Here is a 27359-nt window from a genome sequence, read left to right as displayed (position 1 = left end):
TGCAGTTTTGACATGTAACAAAAAAAACTAAATTCCAAAATAGACTAATGACATTAACCCACTTTACCCGTATATTTTCTGAAAGTAGACACCTGGCACATTGTGAAAATGCTGCTCAGCCCTTTATGCACAAAGATGCCTTCTTGCAACTTTGTGTCAAAGTGTAATTATTCATAAAAAATTGCATTTGGGTGATACTATATCTGCTTATGGAGAGCGCTTATTCAACAAAAAGAGTCTTGTAGGCCAGGCAAAGCTCCTCTGGAACTCTGGGAAGAGGCTATGCAAATGAGCTCTTAGCAAGCTCTCCCTCTAATACCACCAGATGTAAGGCAGCTATCCTATAAGTCAATGTTCAACCTTTTAGACAGGCCCTGTGACATGGCTTAGATAATAATTAAGCCATCAACCCATCTGCAGACAGCTGTTTTGAGGTTACTACCCCCCTTATTAGTGCAAACAGAGAGTACTGGCTTAACTGGGTGAGAGGCCCAGGTCAAGATTCGGGGGATTCTATGTCTTCTTATGCATAAAAAAATCAATACTAGTGGGTATAACCCAAGTAGAAAATTATACACCACACCTCTAAAAATGAAACATTCAACTTGTGCAGAGTTCTCGCATACTACTTAGAACATGCGCATATTTTCATAAAATCGCCCTGAAAAGATCAAAAATCTAGGTTTAAGAACAAAATTTTAAACAACCTGTAAATGCACAGCCTTAAGTAAATGCACAGCCTTAATGCACCAACCAGGTTTTGCATGCAAGTATTGGAAGTTACGTAGTATATAATTTTTAAATCACCCTACACAAACTGTAATCTTAATTGAAAATTATACAAGCCTAATATAAAGTATTAACTAAAGCTTCTTTTAGACAGGTATAATATGGGTGCTTTATTACTCCCATATTATGGACCAAACACCTGAACTTCCTCTAGTTCATGGATGGCCAACCTGCGACTCTCCAAGTGTTGCAAGACTACTACTCCCAGCATGCAAAGACTGCCTACAGCTATCAGCCTACAGCAGAGCATGGTGTGAATTGTATTTTTACAACAGCTGGGGAGCCACAGGTTGTCCATCCCTGCTCTAGGTCTTTAGAAAATGAGTTACAGCACCATACCTCTGGTTCTGATGAACCACATGAGGTTGTATGCATAATATATGCACAAAAAAGCCCCTTTATTACACCTCCAAAAAGACAAAGTTAGCCAGAAAATCCTTTAAAATGACATCAATGCGCATGTGTGTGTTGGCATGCTGAAAATACAAAAACAAAAGTAAACACAATGAACGGGGAAGAGTGCTGTTTTTGAGTTTGATTTTACGCTTGTGCTACACCCTTGTACTTCAGCAGTCTCTTCAGTGTCTCTACTGAAATCCTGTCTCAATCTGCTCCTGCTCACTCCTCCTCCTCCCCTCTCCATAGACTTGCATTGTCAATTGTAATATGATACTTCAGTGGAGAAAATCTGTCCTGGACAGGTTTAAGGGCTCCTTCACATATATATGGTGATCTAGTTCAGTTCCACACCGGCGTGAAGCACAAAATGCCAGAGGGTAACTGAAGCCAGAACTGATTACATAGTTTTATATGGAATCTTCTCTTACATCCGGTGCATCAGTTGTGATGCTGGCTATCAAGTAGCGCCAGACAGAAAAACACTGCATGCTAAGCTTTTCTATCTGGCACCATCAGTGCATGGATGGGCACAACTGATATTTCTCGCTGATAAGACATATTACAAAGTTTCTTATCGTCGCTTGTACTATTGAGTTATTCAACGTTGTGAACGTTAGTTACCATTTAAGGAAATACTCAACTGGAAGATTCAGGTTTTCAGATTTGATCTCTACCTTCATGAGTAACATAGTTATGAGTCAGCTATTTTTCTATTCAAGTTGAGGGACTTTATTTATATAGATGACTTACATTAGCATACAGGGTTAAAGCTTTGCACTGAACAAAGGTCTGACATATGGACCAAACATGCAGAACCCATGCTGATGTGAAATCAAGTCTGCATTTATACTGGACTGAGGGATTAAAGTGTTTTCTTGTGGAGAATACCAATTCTTCATGGTGAGAAAGTCTTATTAGCTAGGCAGTGCTGGGAAAATAATTATGCAAAGTATCTGTCCTACAGGAAGAAGTTAAACAGTAAGCAGCAAGCAGAAAATACGATAGAATGTATTCATGGAACATTTCTATTTACCTTATTAAGAAATCAGTGTGTTTAAAATAGTTTATCTTTTAGATTTTTCATTCCACCTGAATTTGTAAGAGTGAGTTATTCTCTTGTCACCTACTGTCTAAATGTACTTTCTGGCAAGAGCCCATGCTTTCTATAACAGAAAATCTGGTAAAATACACTTACTGTGAGTGTTACTTTTGTACAGCAGTTTTTCTAATATGCGTCATTGCTACATTTCTGCATTTTGTGATAATAGTTTCCAAAGGACTATTTTATAGCTGCGTATGCTGCATCGTTTATTTCGCTATCACCTTTCCTATCGCGAGCTGCACCGAGCCATACTGTAAATCACTCCATCTAAAATCAATTGTTACCTGGAAAGAATGAAAAAATATGTGGGAGTAACAAAGCAGATTGTTCTAATGCAGATAAACACATGAGCAGTTTAATATTGTAGTTCTAGAGAACAAAATGCCTTATGAACAGTCTGTAAAAATAAGATACCTCCAGTATTTGTACCGGTATTTGTGCCATGTTAGCCAGTAAATGAAAGATAAATAAATAGACATTCCTCAGTGTTTGATACCTTGTATTGCCATTAAAATGTATCAACCACTGATAATTTTTCTATTCTTTCATTGTTATTTTCTATTATAGCTCTATACATTGTCCAAGTTTTATGGCGCTACATCCATTGAAGTCTGTGGGGTCCTAGTGTACTTCCATCTAAGACCATATGAAATACACATTCTCTCCTAGAAGCATCTCTTTGAGGGTAGAATGCTTAAGTAATACATGTTGTATGAAGGCACCATACGTTGGTACATGGAGTGCCTACAACTTATGGCTGTGGATAGTACAGAAACACATGGTTTCAGTGTGACACCTCACAATCTATGTGCTCACTGCTATGCCATGTGTATTAGCTATAGTTAGTCATGATGATACATATATTGAAGGAGGTCAAGACAGGGTATCCAAGGGGTGGTACTGAAGGAAAAGGGTTTAGTTACCTAAAAGTACAGTAGAGATTACAAATTGACCATACAGAAAGGGGTGTTTGGCAGGGAGAAGCAGAGTGTGTGGGGGATTTAACCATGCCCATTACCAGCAATAATTACTAAATGACCCCAGTTCTACCAGGTCTTAGTATATTTATTTAGAGATTTATCAGTAACTTGTATCATCTATATTTTACTAATTAAACCAGATGGTACAATAAAATGATTTGCTTCAAGTCAGTTTTTATTTCCTACTAGTTTGTAATTTTTTTGTACTTTACTATCTGTACAAGAATGTGGGGACAGCCATCTTGTTTTAGTTGTTCTTAACAGCCTTTAGAAAAATTCTTTATATAGCAGGGGGTGTAGATTAGCTGTGTTTTTCCTATTATGAATGGTGGATTCTGTGTTACCTATGCAAAGGTGTTATGCTCTATAGTAATTCTGCCTATGATGATAATGAGATGACTACTGAAAAGTAATATATACACAACAGGAGTTGTCAGCTTATTCGTATGCTTACTTGCTATTGTGAGAAAAATTCTTGAAAATATATTTTACCATAGCTGAAGGACCCGGCTTCGCACGTGTATATTTCATCTATTTTATTTAATGTTTGTGTGTGTCTTTAAATGATATCGACAGCATCCACTATAACAGTGACATCTACAGCACCCCGCCCTTTTAACAGTGACCTCCACAGCGGCCTGCCCCCTTAACAGTAGCATCCACAGTGCCCTCCCCTTTACCAGTGAACTCCACAGCGGCCGCCCCTTTATTAGTGACCTCCACAGTACACCATCTCGTTAAAGGGCTTCTGTCACCCCACTAAAGTTTTTTTTTTTGGGCTAGTGAAATTAGTTATATTGCGATATATGACAATATAATTGTGTTACTTACTTTGATCCAGCAGTTTCTGCAAAAAACAAAGTTTTAATATATGTAAATTCGGTCTCTACCAGCAAGTAGGGCGGCTACTTGCTGGTAGCTGCTGCAGAAATCCGCCCCCTCGTCGTGTTGATTGACAGGGCCAGCCCGGGATCTCCTCCTCCGGCCAGCCCTGTCGGCATTTCAAAAATCGCGCGCCTGTGTTGATTCGGCGCAGGCGCTCTGAGATGAGGAGGCTCGTCTCCTCAGAACTCCCTCAGTGCGCCTGCGCCGATGACATCACCGAAATAGAAGACGTCATCGGCGCAGGCGCACTGAGGGAGTGCTGAGGAGACGAGCCTCCTCATCTCAGAGCGCCTGCGCCGAATCAACACAGGCGCGCGATTTTTGAAATGCCGACAGGGCTGGCCGGAGGAGGAGATCCCGGCTGGCCCTGTCAATCAACACGACGAGGGGGCGGATTTCTGCAGCAGCTACCAGCAAGTAGCCGCCCTACTTGCTGGTAGAGACCGAATTTACATATGATAAAACTTCGTTTTTTGCAGAAACTGCTGGATCAAAGTAAGTAACACAATTATATTGTCATATATCGCAATATAACTAATTTCACTAGCCCAAAAAAAAAAAATCACTTTAGTGGGGTGACAGAAGCCCTTTAATAGTGATTTCCACAATAACCTGCCCCCTTAACAGTGACCTCCACAGAGCCCATTCCCTTAAAATGTGACCTCCACAATACCCCACCCCCTTAAGTGACCTCTACAGCACCCGGCCCCTTATCACTGGCCTCCATAGCGGACCGTCTCCTTAACTGTGACCTCCACCATTCCCTGCCCCTTTAACAGAGACCTCCACAGTGCCCGCCCCATCTAACAGTGACCTAAACAGCATCCCACACCTTTAACAGTGACCTCCACAGCATCCCGCCTCCTAAACAGTGACCTCCAAAGCAGCCCACCCCTTTAACAGTGACCTCCACAGTGGCCGCCCCTTTATTAGCGATCTTCACAGTACCCCCTCTCCTTAACAGTGATTTCCACTACACCCCGACCTCTTTACAGTGGCCTCTACAGCAATCTGCACCTTAACACTGATCTCCATAGCGGATCGTCCTCTTAACTGTGACCTCTACAGCAGCCTCCTCCTAGGGTGGCCATAGGTCTGGTTTTAGGCTGGACAGTCCAGCTTTCAGACTCCCTGTCCTCCATCTGGCACAGGGATGTCCTTTTGAACAGCTCACTCTCAGACAGCAGCACTGTGCTGTTGGAGTGTGAGCTGCAGAGAGAAAGTCACCCTCCCTAACACCCCTGCAGCTGACAGAAGTTGATTTTTACCTTCATTTTTTCAATCCCCATCGGCTGCGGGGTGGGATGGGCTTGGTCTAACCGGGTTGGGACGTGGCTTAGTGTGGCCTGGGGGCAGGGTTTGTGACCTCCACAGCACTTTGCTCCCTTAACAGTGTCATCCCCAGCACCCTGCCCCTTTAAAGCTGACCTACAGCAGTGAAGAAAAATGGCTGGGTTGTTATATAAACATGGTGTAGAGCTGAGACCCAGTCTAAAACCTTCCCGGACACCTGATGTACCTGTGTGCCAAATTTCATGATTGTAAATGTGATGTGCTGATTCCTTTAGTGGACATACATACATGCACACATACATACACTCAGCTTTATATATTAGACTAGCTGAAGGGCCCAGCTTTGCTCAGGTATATTTAATCTATTTAATTTAATGTTTGTGTGTGTTGTTGAAAGATATCAACACTATCCACTATAACAGTGACATCTACAGCACCCCGCCCCCTTAACAGTGACCTCCACCCCTTAACACTGACCCCCCACAGTGCCCCGTCACTTAAAATTAGACCACCACAGCAACCCACCGCCTTAACTTTGACCTTTACAGCAGCCTTCCCCTTAACAGTAGCCTTTACAGCAATCTGCCCTTAACACTGACCTCCATAGCGGACTATCCCCTTAACTGTGACCTCCACAGAAGCTTGCCCCTAGGGTGGCCAGAGGTCCCGTTTTAGGCCGGAAAGTCTGGCTTTCAGACTCCCAGTCCTCCGTCTGGCGCAGGTCCTGGACGGACACAAGGATGTCCTTTTGAACAGCTCACTTTCAGACAGAAGCACTGTGCTGCTCTGTCCCTCCCACCCCTGCAGCTGACAGAAGTTGATTTTTAACTTCATTTTTTCAATCCCTGTCAGCTGAGGAGGGGAGGGGGTGTGGCCTAACCGAATCTGGGCCGTGGCTCAGCGGGACCTAGAAGTTGATTTTTAACTTCATTTTTTCAATCCCTGTCGGTTTGAGAAGTGGAAGGCGGCGTGGCCTAACTGGATCGGGGGCATGTCCTTTTGAACAGCGCAGTATAAGACAGCAGCACTGTGCTGTCTGAGTGTGAGCTGCAGGGAGAAAGTCACAGCTGACAGAAGTTGATTTTTAACTTCATTTTTTCAATCCCTGTTAGCTGAGGAGTGTGAGGGGGCATGGCCTAACCAGATCAGGGGCATGGCTTAGTGGGACCTGGGGGCAGGGTTTTAAGTTTGTCTTTTGAGGGTGGACACATTGTGGCAGAGGGCGTGTCTCGGCTCCTTCCAGCAAGAGTGACGCCCTCTAAGCACCTTACTGGCTCATTTGTATACCAAATAAATGGATTTTCAGAGGATAAAAATATCTATTGCTGGAACAAAGGCACATCTTGAAATAAGGTACTAAGTGCTATTAGGTCATGGCTTTACTTCAATAGCGATTATCCTGGTGACAGATTTCCTTTAAAGCTCTCCTACAGCAGTGAAGAAAAATGGCTGGGTTGTTATGAAAAACCTGGAGTAAAACTGTGTATGTGGAGGCTAACGGCCTGCGATCTTCTATTGGCTGATAAGGGACATGTGACCAAGCTTCTATTGGTTAAAGCATTTTTTGGGATTATCTCAGGAACAGTACATCCTAGAGAGCTAAGACCTGGTCTAAAACCTTCCCGGACACCTGATTTACCTGTGTGCCAAATTTCGTGATTGTAAATGTGATGGTGCGGATTGCTTTAGAGGACATACATACATACATACACACACACACACACATACACTCAGCTTTATATATTAGATAAAACCTTATTAAAGCAATAGGTCATTGTCTCATGACATATTCCTTTTAAAACATATATTGGGACACCAATTTCAAGATTCAGCTCTGCCGTGTTTACTTAGAATCTTGTGACACGGATCTCTTGGATTATGATGTAAAAAGCATTTACATGGCTCCGAATCCAGTGAGCCATCCCCTCCTCTCTCTTGGCTTGTGTGAAGACAGTAAGCCATCTGTTCCTCTGTGTATTTGTGCTTTCTTGGTCCCTAGAGAAAAATGTCTGATGGGGTGTTTTTATGTCATGCACTTGATAGACTCCCTCATGCTACATTGGTTATGAAGACGGGCAGCATTCTCCGCAGTTACCAGGCTATACATTTTTTTTTGCTTAAAGTACGCGCTTCCAGGTGTCTGAACAATCAAACACAATTTAAAATCTATCTTTTTTTCCAATCATCTTTCTCTGATTGAAAGTGTCTTTGGCAGAATTTTATGTATAGAGCCTGTAAAACTGTCACCAGCAGCAGGAACATTGCCTTTATCAACACTCCATAAAAATATTATTGTATACTATACGAATCACAAAGAATCATTCTTTACTATTTCAACATGAAATAACATAATTTATATTAAGCACAAAATAAATCTTTTACATATTCCAACTAGCTAGCTGTGAATTCTCAGCTGTGGTGACACATTGAAGTGTGCGCAAAGTTGTAAGGTCGCTGCATAAACTGTGGAAGGTCACATCCATGCATAGAAGAATGCTACTAATACAAATATATGGCCAGATCATTGTATTAGGAAACTGTAAGTCCACCTATTAATATAATACAATCAGCTTGTGATCCAAGGCAGGATCTTGTGGATGTGCATCTACTGCAGAAAGCTACACCTCTGTATATCTGCTTGGGAGATAGCAATGTGTATAAAATGTTATTCCAATCTCAGACATTGATGGCATATCACCATCAATGTAAGAAAGGTACGGATCCCACATCTGGGAACTGTTCCTACCTCCAGAACGGGGTCGACAACGTTAAGGAGACTACACCGCACATGTGTGGCATGATCTCCATTCATCACTATGGGAGTTCTGAAAATAGCTAAGCCAACATATGCTTGACCATTTTTGGAAGTTTCATAGAAGGCAATGAAAGAGCACCGCGCACGTGCAGCTATCGCTCCATTCACCGCTATGGGACTGCCAGAAATAGCCAAGTCCATGCTCCTTTTTTTGGGGGACTCCCATAGTGTTCAAAGGAGAGTAGCACGCATGTGTGGCTGCTCACCTTTCGCTTCGGGGGACCGTTCTGGAGATAGGAGCAGGGCACAGACTTGGGACCAGCACCTATATAAAATTGATGGCATATCCTAGCAATGTCTGAGATGGGAATACCCTTTTAATAAGTGTATTTTTTTATAGCTGGAATTCTATATTTTACTTTGTATACTGTAATACCCTGTGTATGCAAGGGACCTGCAAACAGGTTTACATATTGGAACATTCATTTTTTCCAAATCTCTGTGCAGCCGCTTTAACACGCTCAGTATTTGGTTAGCATTTTGTAAGTCGAAACCAGGAGTGGTTCCAAATTAACAAGAAGTGCGGATCTTTCCATAATACTCTCTAGGTTCCACCCCTGTTTTTGGCTTACAAACACTGAAGTGAAATACTGACCAAAGACTGACCATGTAATAGTGGCCTTAGGCCGAATGCACACGGCCGTGTTTCACGGCCGTGTGCGGGCCGTGGAACCGCGGCCTGGATCCCTGCTGAGAGCAGGAGCGCACGGCGTCATGGGTTGCTATGACGCCGTGCGCTCCCTGCTGCCGCCACAGTACAGTAACACACTGGTATAGATCATACCAGTGTATTACTGTATTGCGGCGGCAGCAGGGAGCGCACGGCGTCATAGCAACCCATGACGCCGTGCGCTCCTGCTCTCAGCAGGGATCCAGGCTGCGGTTCCACGGCCCGCACACGGCCATGAAACACGGCCGTGTGCATTCGGCCTTAGACTGAGGATAAACAAAGTTGAAACAGCCATGGTTTTGCAATGTACAGGTATAGCAGGGTTAACACACAAACTCTTAACTCAAATTTCTTAACTCATCGTGTTATCTTGAAACAAAAGCCATTGAAAAGCAATTGAAGGTGTTTGCTTAACGGATTTAGTTTAGATAACACGTCTCATAAAGCATGTGTGTTAACTCTACTACATCCGTAGTTATTGACTGTGCCTTTTTGACAAGTAAAATGTGTTAGAAAATGTGTTTCACCAATAAAAAAAACACTGGATTTAATCAAAAATGTGTTGCTTTTTTTAATTCACTTGCAGTTTAATACCTAATTATTTCAGATTGATTTACCTGACCATGTGTTCTGGTTCTTTCATGGTAACATTTGGTTATTGTACTGTATTTACTGTATGTAACTATAGTGTTACGTTTACATGCTGTGGCTCACTACAGAGTGACCATATAAAGGGTGTTTTATCATGAATTGCTCCAGTATGGTCATGCATTTAGGTGTTTTGATGCAGTTTTAGAAGCCAAAACCAAGAGTGGATTCAAAAAACTGTTTTTCTTTTATGATGATCCACTGATTTGGGCTTCAAAAACTGCATTGAGTGTGTGGCCGTAACCTGAAACTAGCATTCAACTTGGCAAAAAGATGGTGCCATTTGGCATGTGTGAAAGCACCCTTAGAGGGGAATTACTTTTTTACATAGATGAAACTTATATAAATGCAGTAATAATTTGACATTTTTGAAATGCATTTTCTTAGGTTACCTTTTCGTACTACTGTATTTTAGGAGCTCATGCACACAACAGTGTTACAGATCCATGAGGTATGCATGTGATTTGGTACTAATGTCCTGCTGTGGGTTCATACTGTACCTCAATATGCCTTCACATGCCACATCATGAAGATTTTCTCCCAGAGAATCTCCCATGCAAAGCCTTATAAAGGTGGTATTCTGGTTTCAGAATACTAACCTGTGGGGAGTACTTACTGCACCCGTAAAGGGTGCACAAGCTGCTGCCATTGTTGCGAGCATTGGCCCTTGAGGGAGTTATCTGAGATTTTGATATTGATGACCTATCCTAAAGATAGATTATGAATATCAGATCGTTGGGGATCCAACTGCTGGCACACCCACTGATGAGCTGTTTGAAGAGGCAGCGGTGTTCGTATAACGTCACATTCATTGGACAGTTGGTCTAGGTGCAGCTCAGTTTCATAGAATTGAATGGGGCTGAGCTGCAATACCAAGAACAGCCACTATCTAGCGGATGGCGCTCTGCTTGATAAGCTCTGAGGAGGCTGCGCCTCTCACTGGAGTGCCCTGGTATCCTCAAACAGCTGATCAGCAGGAGTCCCGGTTATCAGACCCCAGCCGATCTGAGATCCTGACAATAGGTTATCAATATCAGAGTCTCAGAATACCCTTTTAAGATCATAAAAAATCTTTTTCACTGCATTGTATTCTGTTCATCAGAACATGTCTAAAATCTTCTCACCTATCCACTCTGGTTGAAATAATGAGTCCAGTGTAATGTTCTATGTAAACCTACCTCCTTTAGCATCCTTCTCAGGTCTTATTGCAATGGGTTAATATGAAAAATCCTCAGCCTTATTACGCACAGCCACCTACACCAACTGTTTGCATAGAAATGTTAAATACCATTTTATAGAGCTTTCTATTCAGCATACTTACTTCTAATTAAATTTAAATCTTTCCAGATCCCTATGTGAAAATTCATCTCATGCAGAATGGCAAGAGACTGAAGAAAAAGAAGACAACTATTAAGAAGAATACACTTAATCCATACTACAATGAGTCTTTTAGCTTTGAAGTACCATTTGAGCAAATTCAGGTAGTCTGAAACATCACCTTGGAGCATCAAAACATAGTTCCTATCTGTTTCTGCTTTAGAAAGGATGTAATGAGGGTTGTAATTACTGCTTTCAGACCACATTTTAGATTGCAGAACCTTTCTATATACTGTTTAAAATTGTATTTTAAGAGCTAGATAACAATGTGAAGAACAAGCATGAGTTACCTGGTCACGCTTTTATTCATACCTTTTATTAATTAGGCAGTGTTTTATCTGCCGCTATGTCAAAAGATAGGCCTGGATGGGAACCTTAGCACTTTCTCATTACATAAGTGCTGAACTCATGAAGTGACATTATGGTTAAATACCAAGAGCTCTAATGGAAACACCCCGGACTGAATAGCAAGAGGTAGCCAGACAAATGTTATACAGATAAGAGCAAATTAGATTTTGCTACTTTTCCTCCCATCATTTTTGACAGTTATCATAATTTGTCTCATGGCAGGCTGTCACGAGGAATACATATGTAATGCAGATCCACAAGTGCTCCTTTGAGATATGAAGTCTACAGTATATGCAATAACTACACTCCTCAACATTGAAATTGTAACAACAAGAAGGAAAAGCCATGGAATTATGGAAATCACAAAATCAATAGACATGTTAATGATATACAAATGATAAAAAAAATCTCAATTTTCCCAGTATCAAGTATTAGTGTGACACACAGAAATACACTCACACACCTTGGAATGCTATCAATGAGGTTATCAATGGTTGAGGAATGTTCTGCAATGTGAATGTACTTTGGCACGCAAATCATTAAGTTCCACTGCTGGCAGCTCCCTTTGTAATTGCTGACCAATGATGTCCCAGATGTGCTCGATGGGAGACAAATCTAGAGATGCTGTAGGCTATAATAGCAAATTTGGGCCATATAGGATGCTTATAGTAGTCCTGTTGAAAAACGGCTCCTGGGACACTTTGGAGAAATGGTCATACCAAGGATTACCATTTTGCTCTGCACTATGATAGCCTTTGAGAGCAGTGGTGTGAGGTCAATGGACACCTGTAGCTGGGCATCATGCAATGATGTCATGTAAATATCTTCTGATGGTTTGTGTAGACACTGTTTGCCATCCTAGGCTTTGGATGTGATATCCAATTTTACTTGCAGTATAAAATGAATCACTATGTGCTATTCTTCTAATCAGACAATCTATCTGTGCAGAGGTTCGCCACTGTGCACCTCTTGCTGTCATTCCAGTTCATCATTGCTCTCAAAACCAAAAGACTTGCAACGTTGAACAGTGCTGACATCTTGGTATAGGCACGTAGCTATCTGCCAGAGGGATAAAACAAGGTTCAAAGATTAGGTCCCTCTCAGGCGATATCTGCCACGTCAACTAACAGGAGGCATTTCTCAGTCATCCAACGCAACTTAATCCAATTTTTGAAGTTTTAAGTAGCTAAAAAAAACTTTCCTTTCAATCTGGCTTTTACACCCCTCTCACACACCACAGATTGGAACTACAGTGCTTGAATATTTGATCATCTGCAGATATTAGTACTTCCTTGATTTGCCTAACATTATGGCTTGTCCTTCTTGGTATTGCAATTTCAATGTTGAAGAGTTTATGTAGTGTATTCTAAATACTCTTCAATAACAACATGCTTCTGTACTAGAGTAAACAGAATCTAAGGTGATAAGTTAAGACATATTTCTATTTCCTATTTGATTTACTTATTCTAATTTGATATTCAGACCCTTACTTTCTTGTATAAAAGAGTTTAAAATAAATGATAATACTTTGGTGAAAAATATTCTCATCCTGTATACTTGCAGCAACATATTCATGAAATTGTGTAGGTTATTGCCCCTTTTAGTTTATATTAAAGTGTAACTGTCATGTCAGTTTATTTTTATTATTGTGTAGGGACAGTGATGTTAAATATTTTTTATAATATACTTTATTAGGGAAAGATGTTTCTTTGTACTGAAAAAACGGTGTATAGTCTTCCTAGCAAAGCAGTAACTGAGCGTTGCTAACAAGAGCTTGTCTTCAGTCTTCAGTGTTGTACTGAGTGCTGAAGACATCTGTGTGTAACAAGTCAGATAGGCAGGGAGATGGGCTGTGATCGTTGGGCCACATGTCCATAGTCATGGACTGGGCTAGTGACGAGGTGCCGGAAGCTTCTGTATGTTACACACAGGTGTCTTCAGCGCTTATTAGAACTGAAGACAGACTCTTCTTAGTAATGCTCTGATAGAGCTTTTCCAGGAAGACTATTTACACGCTGTTTTCTAGTAGAAAGAAATATCTTTCCCTAATAAAGTATATTAAAAAAATGTTTAACATCCATTTCACTACACTGTATTAAAAATAAAGTGAAATTAAGGATTTTCTTCATAATTCCTTTAGCTGATTCACCTGCAATCTTTTTATAATTTGTTTTTGGAGAATTTCAGAAAACAATGGCCAAATAGACTTTCCAGTTGAACCAGGGAAACAGTTAATCAGTACAGCTAGCTAAATAGGCAAATCAATTCACTTATTTCTATGTCTGTTATTAAGGTTATATATATATATATATATATATATGTGTATATTATTTAGGTAACTTTCAGTCGCATCTTAGACATTTATGGTATATTCATAGGATATGCCATAAATATGCTATAGGTGAGATAACAAGAGTTCCATTGACTCCTCTTCCTCTTGGAAAGGTATTTGCCATCCAACAAACGTGGCATAGGGTGAATCGACATACATAGAAAGATTGTACAAGCAATTGTTGCAGGGTATTCAGGCACATATGACACTTTACATACAATGTATAGCACTGGAATCCTCTGGTGTAGAGTAGGAATTATTGGTTCACATCAGGCACAGTTTTCCAGGTGCAATGACAGTACCAGTTATGTCACAATGCAGGGATGATGGACCCATGAGTATGGCCACAGTGTAGCACTATATAGGAATAGTACACAATGTAATGTCACAAAATTGGAATTAGAAACACAATGATGTTACAGCATTAGAATAATGTACACAGTAATGTCAAAGACCTGGTGTAATAAACATAGTGATGTTAAATTGGAATAATATACATAGCTTCATAATATAAGTATAATGCATGTAGTGATGTCACAACATAAGAATATCAAACACGGTGATGTCAGAGAACAGGCATGTACATAGTGATGTCACCGCACAAAATACTGACTAAATACCGAATGCAATTATATCACAACATAAAGTTAAGCACAAAATTAAAATGCCTCGCAAACAGTTATGTCACATTACAGAGAATAAACACTGGTATTCCTCTAGATTTGCAAGTGGCTATTGAATGCTGGCAGGCGGGGGGGCTAAGAAAATAGATACTCACATTTCATGTACAGGATAACCCTTTTATTACTTATTAAAATACCTTTTTTTTTCTTTTTCAGAAAGTGCAAGTTGTTGTTACTGTTTTGGACTATGACAAGATTGGAAAAAATGATGCCATTGGGAAGGTGTTTGTTGGTTACAACTGTACTGGTGCAGAGCTTCGACACTGGTCAGACATGCTGGCCAATCCACGACGACCCATTGCACAGTGGCATACTTTACAGCCTGAGGAGGAAGTAGATGTAATGCTTGGGGTCAAAAAATAAAGAGAACCTAATCTGCAGTTGCCCATATAGTGCTCTTTAGCCAGTATGTAAATACCTCAGTAATATGGGTCCTTTCATGTCTTTCCATGCATTCCTAATCCAGGTCATTCGTACCTATTCATTTAATTTGCACAAATTTTAATGTCCTTACTTCCCTTGAAAAGAAAACATATTGTGCGCCACACAACTGCCCTCGTACTCTTCTTTTAAGCAATATGATGTGTAGATAGAGCATGAATCAATTTATTATCACACTCTTGTATATAACAGTATGCCAACATTTATTTCTAGTCTATGTATTTGTATGTTGTACGCGTTTCTTATTCCATGTATACTTCGATGTTTTTAATACGATGTTCTATTTTAAACTATGTAAATTGACTAAATATAGAAGAGCTGATAATATATTACAGGTTAACTATTGTACCGTCCGCATTCCAGAAGAAATTCCAACTTCTAAGGCACTAGTAGAGTTGCATCTGACATCTTAAAGGACAACTTAAATCTGAGCTCGACCAGATCCATTAGATTACTAAATAGGTGTACATTGCATATTTTCCGTGAGCAAATTAGTTCATATGTTTAGGTTTCAGTCAGAGGCAACAGCTACGATCAGAGGAGACGTGTAGATGTTCACAACAGGTCTGGTCACTAGATGCCAAGCTATTACTTTGTATATATTTATGTGTTACAAAAAAAAAATCAAAGCTAAAATTGTGGCATTTTTCATTCCGGACGATGAGGTAATAACAGGGAATACAGAGATTATATATATATATATATATATATATATATATCCAGGATTACTCCTATATCCCAAAAGATTTGCTTGTGCAAATAGCACTTTTTGCTCGTCAGACGCAGTCCTATAAATTTTAGCTTTCGATAGAATGTACATTTTGTGGTTTATCTGTATGTTTCACCTGCCATATTTCATATACTCTTTGTGTGTATGCTGTACTCGCGTACTCTGCTTCACGGACAGGTTGTGAGGCGTATGGAACATTGTTGTAAAGCATTGTGCCGAGTACACAGTCACCTACGTCTTCATAGTTAACAAACAGTATTGTGACCCAATATATAAATATATATATAAAGACTAAACTGATTTAGCCATAATTCTGAATGCACTTCAAGTAAGCCAAAACAGCTAGTGACCTTTTTTATATATACTATTTGTATAATGAGTTTTAATTTGTCCTTTAAAAATGGTATAAAACAATGAACAAGTGCTAGCAAACTGGAGCACCCTCTTGTGTATACTAGATGCTCATTTCAGGAGGAGTTTTTAAATGTTTTCAATGTTATTATGTAGTAAATGGCACTATTATGAAGCTATTAGTCATTCCATAAGAGTCTTAAACGACTGCTCTGTGTATCACTGTGACTGCCGTGTGTGCTTAGATGAAACTTAGTTTTCTCAGTGAATAGCAATCAATTAATTCTATGTGATATTGTACTGATACTGCCATCTCTTTCTACTGCACTGCTGCAGGAGAGCATAGCACAAATAGGTTACTACGGACCAATTTGAAACTGGGAGCTATGCTGGATCTTGGATACAGAATAGGTAGATCACACAGCAATGTATTGAGCACTGTGTAATATAATCCGTAAATTATCTATATTTAAATATATATATGAATATATATCAATAAGCATTGTTGACTATATCTAATTATCCTGTAAGCATATCATTTGGAAAAAAAAGACTTTTAGTGAAAGTATAGTGATATATTCACCTTTATTTTCATTGCACAGATCAGGAATAGGAGACATTTATTTTTTTACTTGTTTTTTTTCTCAAGACACTGGATCATATATACAATAGAGGTCATAAATGACTTTATGGGCGAGGTACATCAGTGATGTCCCTGCCTATGTACAAGTGGCAGCATTGTCTAGCTGTGCAAATGATTGCTAAGAAATGTGATCATTGTCAAAGGGAATCTTTCACTACAAAATGCAGCACAATCTGCAGGCAGCATGTTATAGAGCAGGAGGAGCTGAGCAGATTGATATATATCGTTTCTGGGAAATCTCTGCTCATTCTGAGCCTAGCAGTCATGTAAGCGGTCCTACTCTGTCACTGAGTGAGTGTGTAACAGATAGCTGTCAGTCACTGATAAGACCGCCCACATGACTCCTAAGCTCAGAATGAGAGGAGATTTAAATGAATAAAATACACGTTATACTGAATCTTTCCCCACAAGACTATTTATATATATCTGCTCAGCTCCTCCTGCTCTATACCATGCCTGCAGATTGTGCTATATTGCATAGTGACAGGTTCCCTTTAACAATGTATCTCGTATAGAAATGACAGATCTTTATTCTACCAAACCATTGGAGAAACCCTACTATCTTGGATCTAAAATAGCATGAATAATATAGAATGGGTTTAGGCCTGTATGCTGCCTAATTTGAAATAGTAAGGTGATATAGATACTTACAATAATGACATTCACCAAAATGTTTCATACTATTTCAGCTTCTAACTATTATTATGGTTTTCTTGTTTTTTTTCTCCCCAACCTTTGTGTATATCTCTAATGGAAAGGCTCAAAATGCAGGTTCATAACTGCCGAAAGTGCATTCATAGTACATATCAATGCATTTTTACTGCCTAATCTTAATATTAGAACATATGTACGGTATGTACTTACTGAACCTGCTGTTTGATCAGAATAGGGTAAAAACCATAAACAGCCACATCTACCTTTTGGACAAAAGCTGTGTAAAGTCTTAGAATCTGATGCTGTAGAAATCCTAGTTGCCTTTGTCTATACTTACTGCCTGCTTGAGTGTTTCTATGTGTGAGTTTCTCTCCTGTATCTTGTAGAAATGTTTGGGTGTTTTCTCTTGCCATATTGCTCGTGACCCGCGGGCTAACAGAGTTTGCTGTGTATACCTTCATTTTTGATGAAGTGGTTACAATTTAGTTTCACTTTGTGTAGTGATTCCCACAGTAGAGTTTTCAGATTGTTGTTAAAAACCTTGACATATTCAGCAAATATTCAATAAAAATATTTTATTTCCTGTTTCAGTCTCCCTTTTTCAAATGGCGAGTTATATCATAAACTTTATATACATCTAATATACAAAAGGAAAGAAGAATTACTCATTACTATTGCTGTTGACTTGTGTATATGAGAAATGGAAGTCACATTTGTTTCACAGAGAACACACGGTCACTGCTTATGGGAAAATGAAGTCAATTTCATCATTGGAAAGCATTAGTTTACTGCCCACACCGTAAAGTTATGGAACATGCTCCCACCGGAATTGGTAATGGTTGAACGTGTAGCTAGTTCAGATGAGCAAATTGATTCTACACAAATCAAATTTTTTAAAAAAATTCTGAAATCTGAAACTATTTGATTCACCCTGTGCAAATTGCTCAAAATAATAGACACCATTCACAGAGAAGAAGGCATGTGACACCAAAAAGGGATAATTTCTGGACCACTTTTAGGCTGTTTACCACCTGCTACTATTAGTTTACCCACAGGCATATACTGTATGTTTCTATCACTTTGACATTACTAGCAGTGATGGTCAGTTCGCAGTGTTCGCCAGCGAACACATGTGGGCTGCCATCTTTAGTAAGGTTAGATTCACCCGTCTGGCGATGCACAGGTAAGCCCTTACCTGTGCCGCGAGCCGGTCTGAAATCAAATGCGGTCACCGGGAGCAGGCAGTTCCGAGAACAGCCCGGTGAAGGCCCCCGGCGGCTGTTCTCGGAACTGCCTGCTCCCGGTGACCGCATTTGATTTCAGACCGGCTCGCAGCACAGGCATAGGTAAGGGCTTACCTGTGCATCGCCGGACGGGCGAGTCTAACCTTACTAAAGATGGCAGCCTGCATGTGTTCGCTGGCGAACACTGCAAACTGACCATAACTGATCACTAGTGCTGTCTTGGCATTAACAAGCTTGATAGGGGTTGGATACAGTCCTATGAGACCTCAGGGTGACATACAAGACTAATCAGGACCACATTTATTTGTACCGAAAGAAATCTGATGGTCGATTCTACCAAATCGGAACCAAAAGGAATCTTTGTGAAATACAATTTACAGGGTTACTGGTATTAGTACAGAATGTTGCTCCAAGGATCTTTGCCAGCAGGGGACAGGATGATATGTTTTCTACTTTATAGTGAATTGGGTCTCCGCCATGTTTTTTTGCCTTCCTCTGGTTCAACTTGGGTATTAAGTATTACATTTTTGAATTTAAAGAGGAACTTTCACCACTCCTGGCATTCCTGTTTTAATATCTTCATGCATTCCCTATGTAATAACAATTCTGGAGCATCTATTCTTATGACTCTGTTGTGCCATTACTTTATTATTTCTAGTAGAAGTTATCAAGGAATTGCTAGCAGTCTGCAGTAAGGGTACAGAGGGGAGGTAACCAGTTGGGGGGGTGTCCCTGCACATTCTAAAAATGGCAGCACTGATTGGAAAGAGTGAGTATGTGCAGGAACACCTCCCCAATTTGTTACCACTTTTAGTAGAAATAATAAAGGAATGGCACAACATCGAGCCATAAGAATAGATGTTCCAGAATTGTTATTACATGGGGAATGCACGTAGCTATTAAAACAGACATGTCAGGAGAGGTGACAGGTCCGCTTTAATAATATAAAACATGTTAAACATTTTAAAGTAATGAACTACAATGTGTATCCTGTAGTTCAGAATTATAAAATGGTATCAGTTTTATTTTTTGATACACAACACACTGAGGTTCTAAAAGAGATCCCAATCTATGAAAACTATTATTGATCCAGAAGACCAAAAAGTAGGTGTCAATTTATTTTCCGGGTATATAAATTGGAACACATCAGCTATGAAAAATTATGAGTTTGTACAAGTTTTCAGTCTTTGGATATAATGTTCCCGGATCTTTAAAATGGTAGGTGTACATATGCTCTACTAGGGAATATAGATGTCATAAAGAGAAAGTGCTCTATTAACAAGAGCAAAAAGTGACCCATCCTGATGTTGTCATTCATTTGATTTACCATCTTGTAATAATACTTCTGCTATAGCTGGCTATAGATTCTTGCACTGATTGCAGTTGAACTCTATAGATTTCTGAAGCAAGGAATGCAGAAATCATTTGATGCTTGGCTGGCTTCAATCTAAAAAGGGTTGTCACTTGATGCCACTTTTATTTATACCGGTGAATTGGCACCCAGCATACCAAACTGGCATTTGAATAATAGAGGAAATAGTGAAGGAAAAAATTGTGAGTTATAGATGTGGGGTCCTGAGATGTCTATACTGTAGTGGTATTACCCACAGACAAACAGAATTTCAATCTAGCACTAATAAAAAATGTTTTCCATGAAACATCATCTAACATGCCAATCTAGACTTATCTACCTAAAAGAATGCAAATGCCAGCTTACAATCTAAAGGAGAGAGCTTACAATATAAGGTGACCAAAAATTACTGGGTTGTGTCCACAAGATAATAATTTCTTTTTTTTCGATTTAGCGTTAGTTCAGGCATTTCAAATAAAGTAAAGATGCAAACAACAGATGAAATATCATTTTATTTATGTATTCATTGATTCTACAGAGGATATGACGCATCCGCAGGAGCTTTCCTGATAACTTTGCCTTCTGGATTGTATTTACTTGATTCCCAGCTAACTGTATGACAAATTCAATCTTTTCAAGCACCTGGCACTTACAGCTTGCAAAGACTAGAAGTGAGGGGGCTGGAACAGAGGAGCAATTTTTTTAAAGTACAAAGAAAAATTGTATACAGAGACTAGAAAACAACAATTTGTCTAGTTTTCAAAACTGTCTTAAATTCTTTATTAAGGTAAAAGGCTATGAACATAAAACAGTAAAACATAAGGGGTCATGTAAACATATAATGTATATTGAGTAAAAAGAGAAATGAATATGTATCACACCGTATGCCACACCTCATATAGCACGTGTGCCTGGATGATACCCTAACATATGCAGATTCTCAAGACAAATCAGTTATTTGACCGTACCCTAAGATCACTTGAATTTGGTGTCAGAGGGATGATCTGTACCTCAGACTATTATCTTTCGTATTCTGTTGAATAAACAAGAAAGGTTTGATAAAATTTTGACTCCATGTGTATGCTATGTTGGATATGTCATAAATGTATTTTAGATTATATAAACGCCCAGTCTCATCTCTCCTCTACTTTTGTCACAACTTCTTTCTCTTTTTTTTTCCCTTGTCTTTTTCATTTGTTGGGGATGATAAAGTAATTATTATTGTCATATTTTTCCAGTGGATTTCATGGTTTCTAAAATGAGGATTTGTCATTTACGGTATGTTGTATGACAAGATGTCAAACTTTATCTGCCACATCTTTTTCTCCTTGATTGGGATATACAGGTGCATCTCAATAAATTAGAATATCATCAAAAAGTAAATTAATTTCAGTAATTCAATTCAAAAAAATTGAAACTCATATATTCTATAGACTCATTACACACAGAGGGATCTATTTCAAGAGTTTATTAATTTTATAGTTGTTGATTATGACTTACAGTTAATGTCAGTATCTCAGAAAATTTTTATATTATACAAGATGGCCCATTTTAATTACCCACAAGTCACAAAAGATGCTGAAAGTGGTCCCCGTTCACGTCTCTTCATCTTTGGGCACGTCGGATTACTTTGGCTGATACTGCTTGCGGCTGTTCAGCAGTGATGCTGAGGATGGTGTTTATGATGTTTTTCTCAAGTTCATTCAGGGGATGTGGATTGTTAGCGGACACTTTCTGTTTTACATTTCCCCACAGATCACATGTGGACAAGTCTGGGGAACGTGGTGGCCATAACCCCATGCCAGTGAGTTCCGTGCAGTGGGGAATGTTGCCCCATCTCATTGGAAAAAGCAGAACATTTTTTCTTCTGGTGTTAATCGGTTGTAATACTGTTTAAAGATGTCCCAGCAAATTGTGATATTCACAATTGATTTGAAGAAAATTTGGCCCACTGTTTGTGTTCCTGACACTGCGCACCAAATGCCTAAGACAGATTTACTATTAGGAAGTTTGATTTGGAGATATTGAAGGTGGGCTACTTTTTCATGGACCACCCTGTATAATACCAATTTAAAAAAAATATTTTTAAAATATTTTTAATACAGAAATGTTGGCCTACTGAAAAGTATGTACAGTATATGTGGCGAGGCATGGAGGTGATCAGCCTGTGGCACTAGTGAGTTTTTTTTTTTACTTCATATAACACAGTGTACTAACACCAGCAAATGGCATGGCTCCCCAAACCAACACTGACTGTGGAAACTTCACAGTGGACCTCAAGCAATTTGGATTGTGTGCCTCTCCACTTTTCCAAGGAAAAAAAATTACGGAAAATAATGCACTAACATAATAGATGAAAACATTATATATGGACTAAGCCCTCATTCTGGTATGATAAAATCTGAAACTCTCAGCCAATATATTTTGAACAAAACACATCTGTTCCCCCCTACCCTTGCAAAGGTGATCTCAGTCAGGCAGGTCCTACTCTCACTCTCACCTCTACATTTTTCCTCCAGACTCTGGGTCCTTGAATTCCAAATGAAATGCAAAATTGACTTTCATCTGAAAACAGTACTTTCGACCACTGAGCAACAGTCCAGCCCTTTTTCTCCTTAGCCCAGGTAAGATGGATATGTCTGAGGGGAGGGAGGGGGGGGGGGCTCTTGAAGCATTGACTCAAGCCACAGTCCACTCCTTGTGAACCTCTGAATCTCTCCCAAACTCTTGAATGACCTTTTCTTGACAATCCTTTCAAGGCTATGTTTATCCCTGTTGCTTGTGTAACTTTTTCTACCATACCTTTTCCTTCCACACAACCTTTCAATAATATGCTTGGATACAGCATGCTGTGAAAAGCCAACTTCTTTAGCAATCATCTTCTGTGGCTTACCCTCCTTATGGAGGGTGTCAGTGACTGTCTTCTGGACAACTGTTAAGTCAGCAGTTTTCCCCATGATTGTGTAGCCGCTTGAACTAGACTGAGCAACAATTTAAAGGCTTAGGAAACCTTTGCAGATATTTTGTGTCGATTAGCTGATTAGAGTGTGACACCATGATTCTACAATATTCAACTTTTTCACAATATTATAATTTTCTAAGATACTGACTTTTGGGTTTTCATTAGCTGTAAGCCATAATGATTAACATTAAAAGAAATAAATGCTTGAAATAGATCACTCTGTGTGTAGTGAATCTATAGAATATAAATTTCACTTTTTGTATTGAATTGCTGAAATAAATTAATTTTTAAATTATATTCTAATTTATTGAGAAGCACCTGTACTTGCATTGCATTTATTACATTTTTTATAAAAAATGTATAAAAACGTCTAAACACAAATTGCTAAGCCTTGCTGCCCTCTGTGCAGAAGATGTAGCCATGGACTGACCCATAGGGGAACAGTCCTGAACAAGTGGTACATGGCACAGTAGACTGACTGTCCTACAGACAAATAAGCAGGGTCTAGCATCTCCACCAGCCTGTGGGTAACATAGTAAAATAGTACATAAGGCCGAAAAAAGACATTTGTCTATCCAGTTCGGCCTGTTATCCTGCAAGTTGATCCAGAGGAAGGCAAAAAAAACTGTGAGGTAGAAGCTAATTTTCCCCACTTTAGGGGAATAAAAAATTCCTTCCCGACTCCAATCAGGCAATCAGACTAACTTCCTGGATCAACGACCCCTCTCTAGTAGCTATAGCCTGTAATATTATTACGCTCCAGAAATACATCCAGGCCCCTCTTGAATTCCTTTATTGTACTCACCATCACCACCTCCTCAGGCAGAGAGTTCCATAGTCTCACCACTCTTACCGTAAAGAATCCTTTTCTATGTTTGTGTACAAACCTTCTTTCCTCCAGACGCAGAGGATGTCCCCTTGTCACAGTCACAGTCCTGGGAATGAATAGATGATGGGATAGATCTCTGTACTGACCCCTGATATATTTATACATGTTAATTAGATCTCCCCTCAGTCGTCTTTTTTCTAAAGTGAATAACCCTAATTTTGATAATCTTTCAGGGTACTGTAGTTGCCCTATTCCATGTGTGGTCTGACTAGCGATTTGAAAAGTGGTAGGACTATGTTCTTATCACGGGCATCTATGCCCCTTCTGATGCAACCCATTATCTCATTGGCCTTGGCAGCAGCTGCCTGACACTCGTTTTTGCAGCTTAGTTTGCTGTTTATTAAAATTCCTAGATCCCTTTCCATGTCAGTGTTACCGAGTGTTTTACCATTTAGTATGTATGGGTGACTTACATTATTCCTTCCCATGTGTATAACTTTACATTTGTCAGTGTTAAACCTCATCTGCCATTTATCTGCCCAAGCCTCCAATCTATCCATATCCCTCTGTAGTAGTATACTGTCCTCTTCAGTGTTAATTACTTTACACAGTTTAGTGTCATCTGCGAAAATGTATACTTTACTATGCAAGCCTTCTACAAGATCATTAATAAATATATTGAAGAGAATAGGGCGCAATACTGACCCCTGAGGTACCCCACTAGTCGGAATAGATCAGTGGCGGGTAGGTAACAGGGGGTGGTCACCCACCCCGAGTGTCACACCGGTCACTGTATAAAAGTAGATAAGGTTAAGCTCCAAACTACCAAAAGACATTAGAGTATAAGGTGTTAGTTAATCGATGAGGTAATCAAAATTCACCAACCACAGGTGCTAGAGACTGGTAAGTAGGGCACAGTGGTGGGTTGGTAAAAGGTACAAGAATAAGGTGTAGCTTGTAATAGTATTAGGTCAATTATATAAATTGTGCAACACTAAAATGGAATAAAATATCGATGCTTAAAAAGGAATCAATTCTTCAGGAATGTTAAAAACATAGAGATAATAATAAAAGTAAAATCATTTGTAAAAATCCACTTACTTCACAGGGGAGTCACCACCAGGATAAACTCAAGACACCTGTGGCAAGTCACCCCCCTAAGCCAGGATCGCGTGTAAGTTGTTAGAGGTTGACGTGAATGCCCTGGGTGTACAGCCTGGTTGGTAAAGCAGCAGACGAATCCAGAAGTGCGCAATCAATCCTCTTTCTTGGTAAAATATACGGCTCAAAGCGTTTCAGGGGTCATAATACCCCCTTCATCAGGAGCAGAACATTCTGCATGTCATCTCAGTGAATACATTGGAGAAAAAAATATTTAACAGCTTTGCTTTCTCCTCGTCGTTCTCTGCAACTCCCCCCTCATTACTCTTTAAAGGGCGGTCACCTTAAGATTTATACTTTTTAGCATTTATATAATTGAAGAACATATTAGGGTTAGTTTTACTCTCTTTGGCAATTAATCTCTTGTCTCTCGTTTGGCCGCTTTTATTTGTTTTTTACATGTTCTATTTTTTTCCTTATAGTTTTTCACTGCTTCCGTGCTACCCTCCTGTTTTAGTGATTTATATGCTTTCTTTTTGTCATTTATTGCTTTCTTTACAGTTCTATTTATCCACATTTTTTTTTGTTCCTTAACCTTTTATTCCCATACGGTATGTACCTCTCACAATGATATTTTAGGATGCTTTAAAGATATCCCATTTTGTGGCTGTATTTTTATTTTTGAGGACTTTGTCCCAGTTAGTTAGGCCTATGGCCTCTCTTAGTTGGCTAAATTTAGCTTTTTTGAAGTTTGGTATTTTTGTTCCTCCCTGTAGAAACACTCTTCTGAATGATAATTGGAAGGTTATTACTTTATGGTCACTATGTCTCAGGTGTCCCCCAACCTGCACGTCTGTTGTTCTGTCAGGCATATTGGTTAATACTAAGTCCAGTATGGCCGTCCTTCTAGTTGGGTCCTGAACCAGTTGGGAGAGGTAATTGTCTTTGGTTATTACCAAGAACCTGTTTCCTTTATGAGATACAGTTGCAATAAAAAGTATGTGAACCCTTTGGAATGATATGGATTTCTACACAAATTGTTCATAAAATGTGATCCGATCTTCATCTAAGTCACAACAATAGACAATCACAGTCTGCTTAAACTAATAACACACAAATAATTAAATGTTACCATGTTTTTATTGAACACACCATGTAAACATTCACAGTGCAGGTGAAAAAAGTATGTGAACCCTTAGACTAATGACATCTCCAAGAGCTAATTGGAATGAGGTGTCAGCCAACTGGAGTCCAGTCAATGAAATGAGATTGGAGGAGTTGGTTACAGCTGCCCTGCTCTATAAAAAAAAAGCACGCCAGTTCTGGGTTTGCTTTTCACAAGAAGCATTGCCTGATGTGAATGATGCCTCACACAAAAGAGCTCTCAGAAGACCTACGATTAAGAATTGTTGACTTGCATGAAGCTGGAAATGGTTATAAAAGTATCTCCAAAAGCCTTGCTGTTCATCAGTCCACGGTAAGACAAATTGTCTATAAATGGATAAAGTTCAGGACTGCTGCTACTCTCCTTAGGAGTGGCCGTCCTGTAAAGATGACTGCAAGAGCACAGCTCAGACTGCTCAATGAGGTGAAGAAGAATCCTAGAGTGTCAGCTAAAGACTTACAAAAGTCTCTGGCATATGCTAACATCCCTGTTAGCGAATCTACGATATGTAAAACACTAAACAAGAATGGATTTCATGGGAGGATACCACAGAGGAAGCCACTGCTGTCCAAAAAAAACATTGCTGCACGTTTACAGTTTGCACAAGAGCACCTGGATGTTCCACAGCAGTACTGGCAAAATATTCTGTGGACAGATGAAACTAAAGTTGAGTTTGTAACGGATCACCTGGCACCCCGACTGAGTACCTCCGTTTACGGATGCGCCTAGCGTTTTCCTGAGGCTTCCAAGCACTCTGGCAGACACCACAATCACCGAACCAGCATATAAATCCTCTCCCAGCAATGAATGCTGTAGGCAGTTGAATAGGAACCATACGAATAGGTTTACACTCCTAGCAGTCAAACTGGGACAGCATGCAATAAATCCTCCCCCAAGAATGAGACGACACTTCACCTTGAGGTTTAAAACAGGAACTCCCTTTATTTTAACACAAGCATTGATTTATACACATCTTTCAACAAGGTACCACCCACAGCCAATCATATGTATCTACAGTATTTAAACCTTCCCAGCAATTGTACACAAAATCCCCTTCCCTCTGTCTGTAACGTAATAAACAAAACACAATGAGCATTGTCTGAGACGTAATTAACCAACACTATAAGCATTGTCTCAGACGCAATCCACAAAATACAATTATCAAACGTAATGGACTAACTTGAACCCTGGCATACACATATACAATGTAACCGAACACATAATAACATACATAGTATTTAAGACAGCCTGAATGCAATCTGCTACACAGTCTTAAAGGGGCATTGTTCCTAAAAGTCAGACATGTCCCCGGATGGCCATTAAAGGGCCAGTAGCAGCAATATAAAATAGCACATGCCCAAATATTGCATTCAAACGTACCAAATCACCAGGGGCCATAGTCAGTAGGTAGGAGGCGGCCAGCCAGTCCTCTCCAATGCCCAGTGGCGAGGCGGGTTCCGCCACATTTCTCCCCTTTCCCATTGAGACTATCCAGACTCCAGACCTCCAGGCGGTCTGGGGCTCTGATAGTCAGCCGGCCTTTCTCCAAGGGTGTAGTTGTTCCTAT

At 39.7% G+C, this 27359-nt stretch overlaps 1 protein-coding gene across 1 annotated transcript in view; it reads left to right on the top strand.

Annotated features, from left to right (window-relative positions):
• SYT1 (synaptotagmin 1) overlaps positions 1-14684 on the top strand; it is a 361940-nt gene extending 347256 nt beyond the window's left edge. Inside the window, exons 8-9 of the mRNA XM_044277107.1 lie at positions 10929-11062; positions 14478-14684. Coding sequence (XP_044133042.1) covers positions 10929-11062; positions 14478-14684 — 341 coding nt within the window. The remainder of the gene's footprint in view (positions 1-10928; positions 11063-14477) is intronic.
• Positions 14685-27359: the final 12675 nt, after the last annotated feature.

The sequence above is a fragment of the Bufo gargarizans genome, chromosome 2, assembly GCF_014858855.1.
Source record: "Bufo gargarizans isolate SCDJY-AF-19 chromosome 2, ASM1485885v1, whole genome shotgun sequence".
Lineage (NCBI taxonomy): Eukaryota > Metazoa > Chordata > Amphibia > Anura > Bufonidae > Bufo > Bufo gargarizans.
The sequence above is the reverse complement of the archived record's forward strand: the minus strand, read 5'-3'. Positions and strand labels throughout refer to the sequence as shown.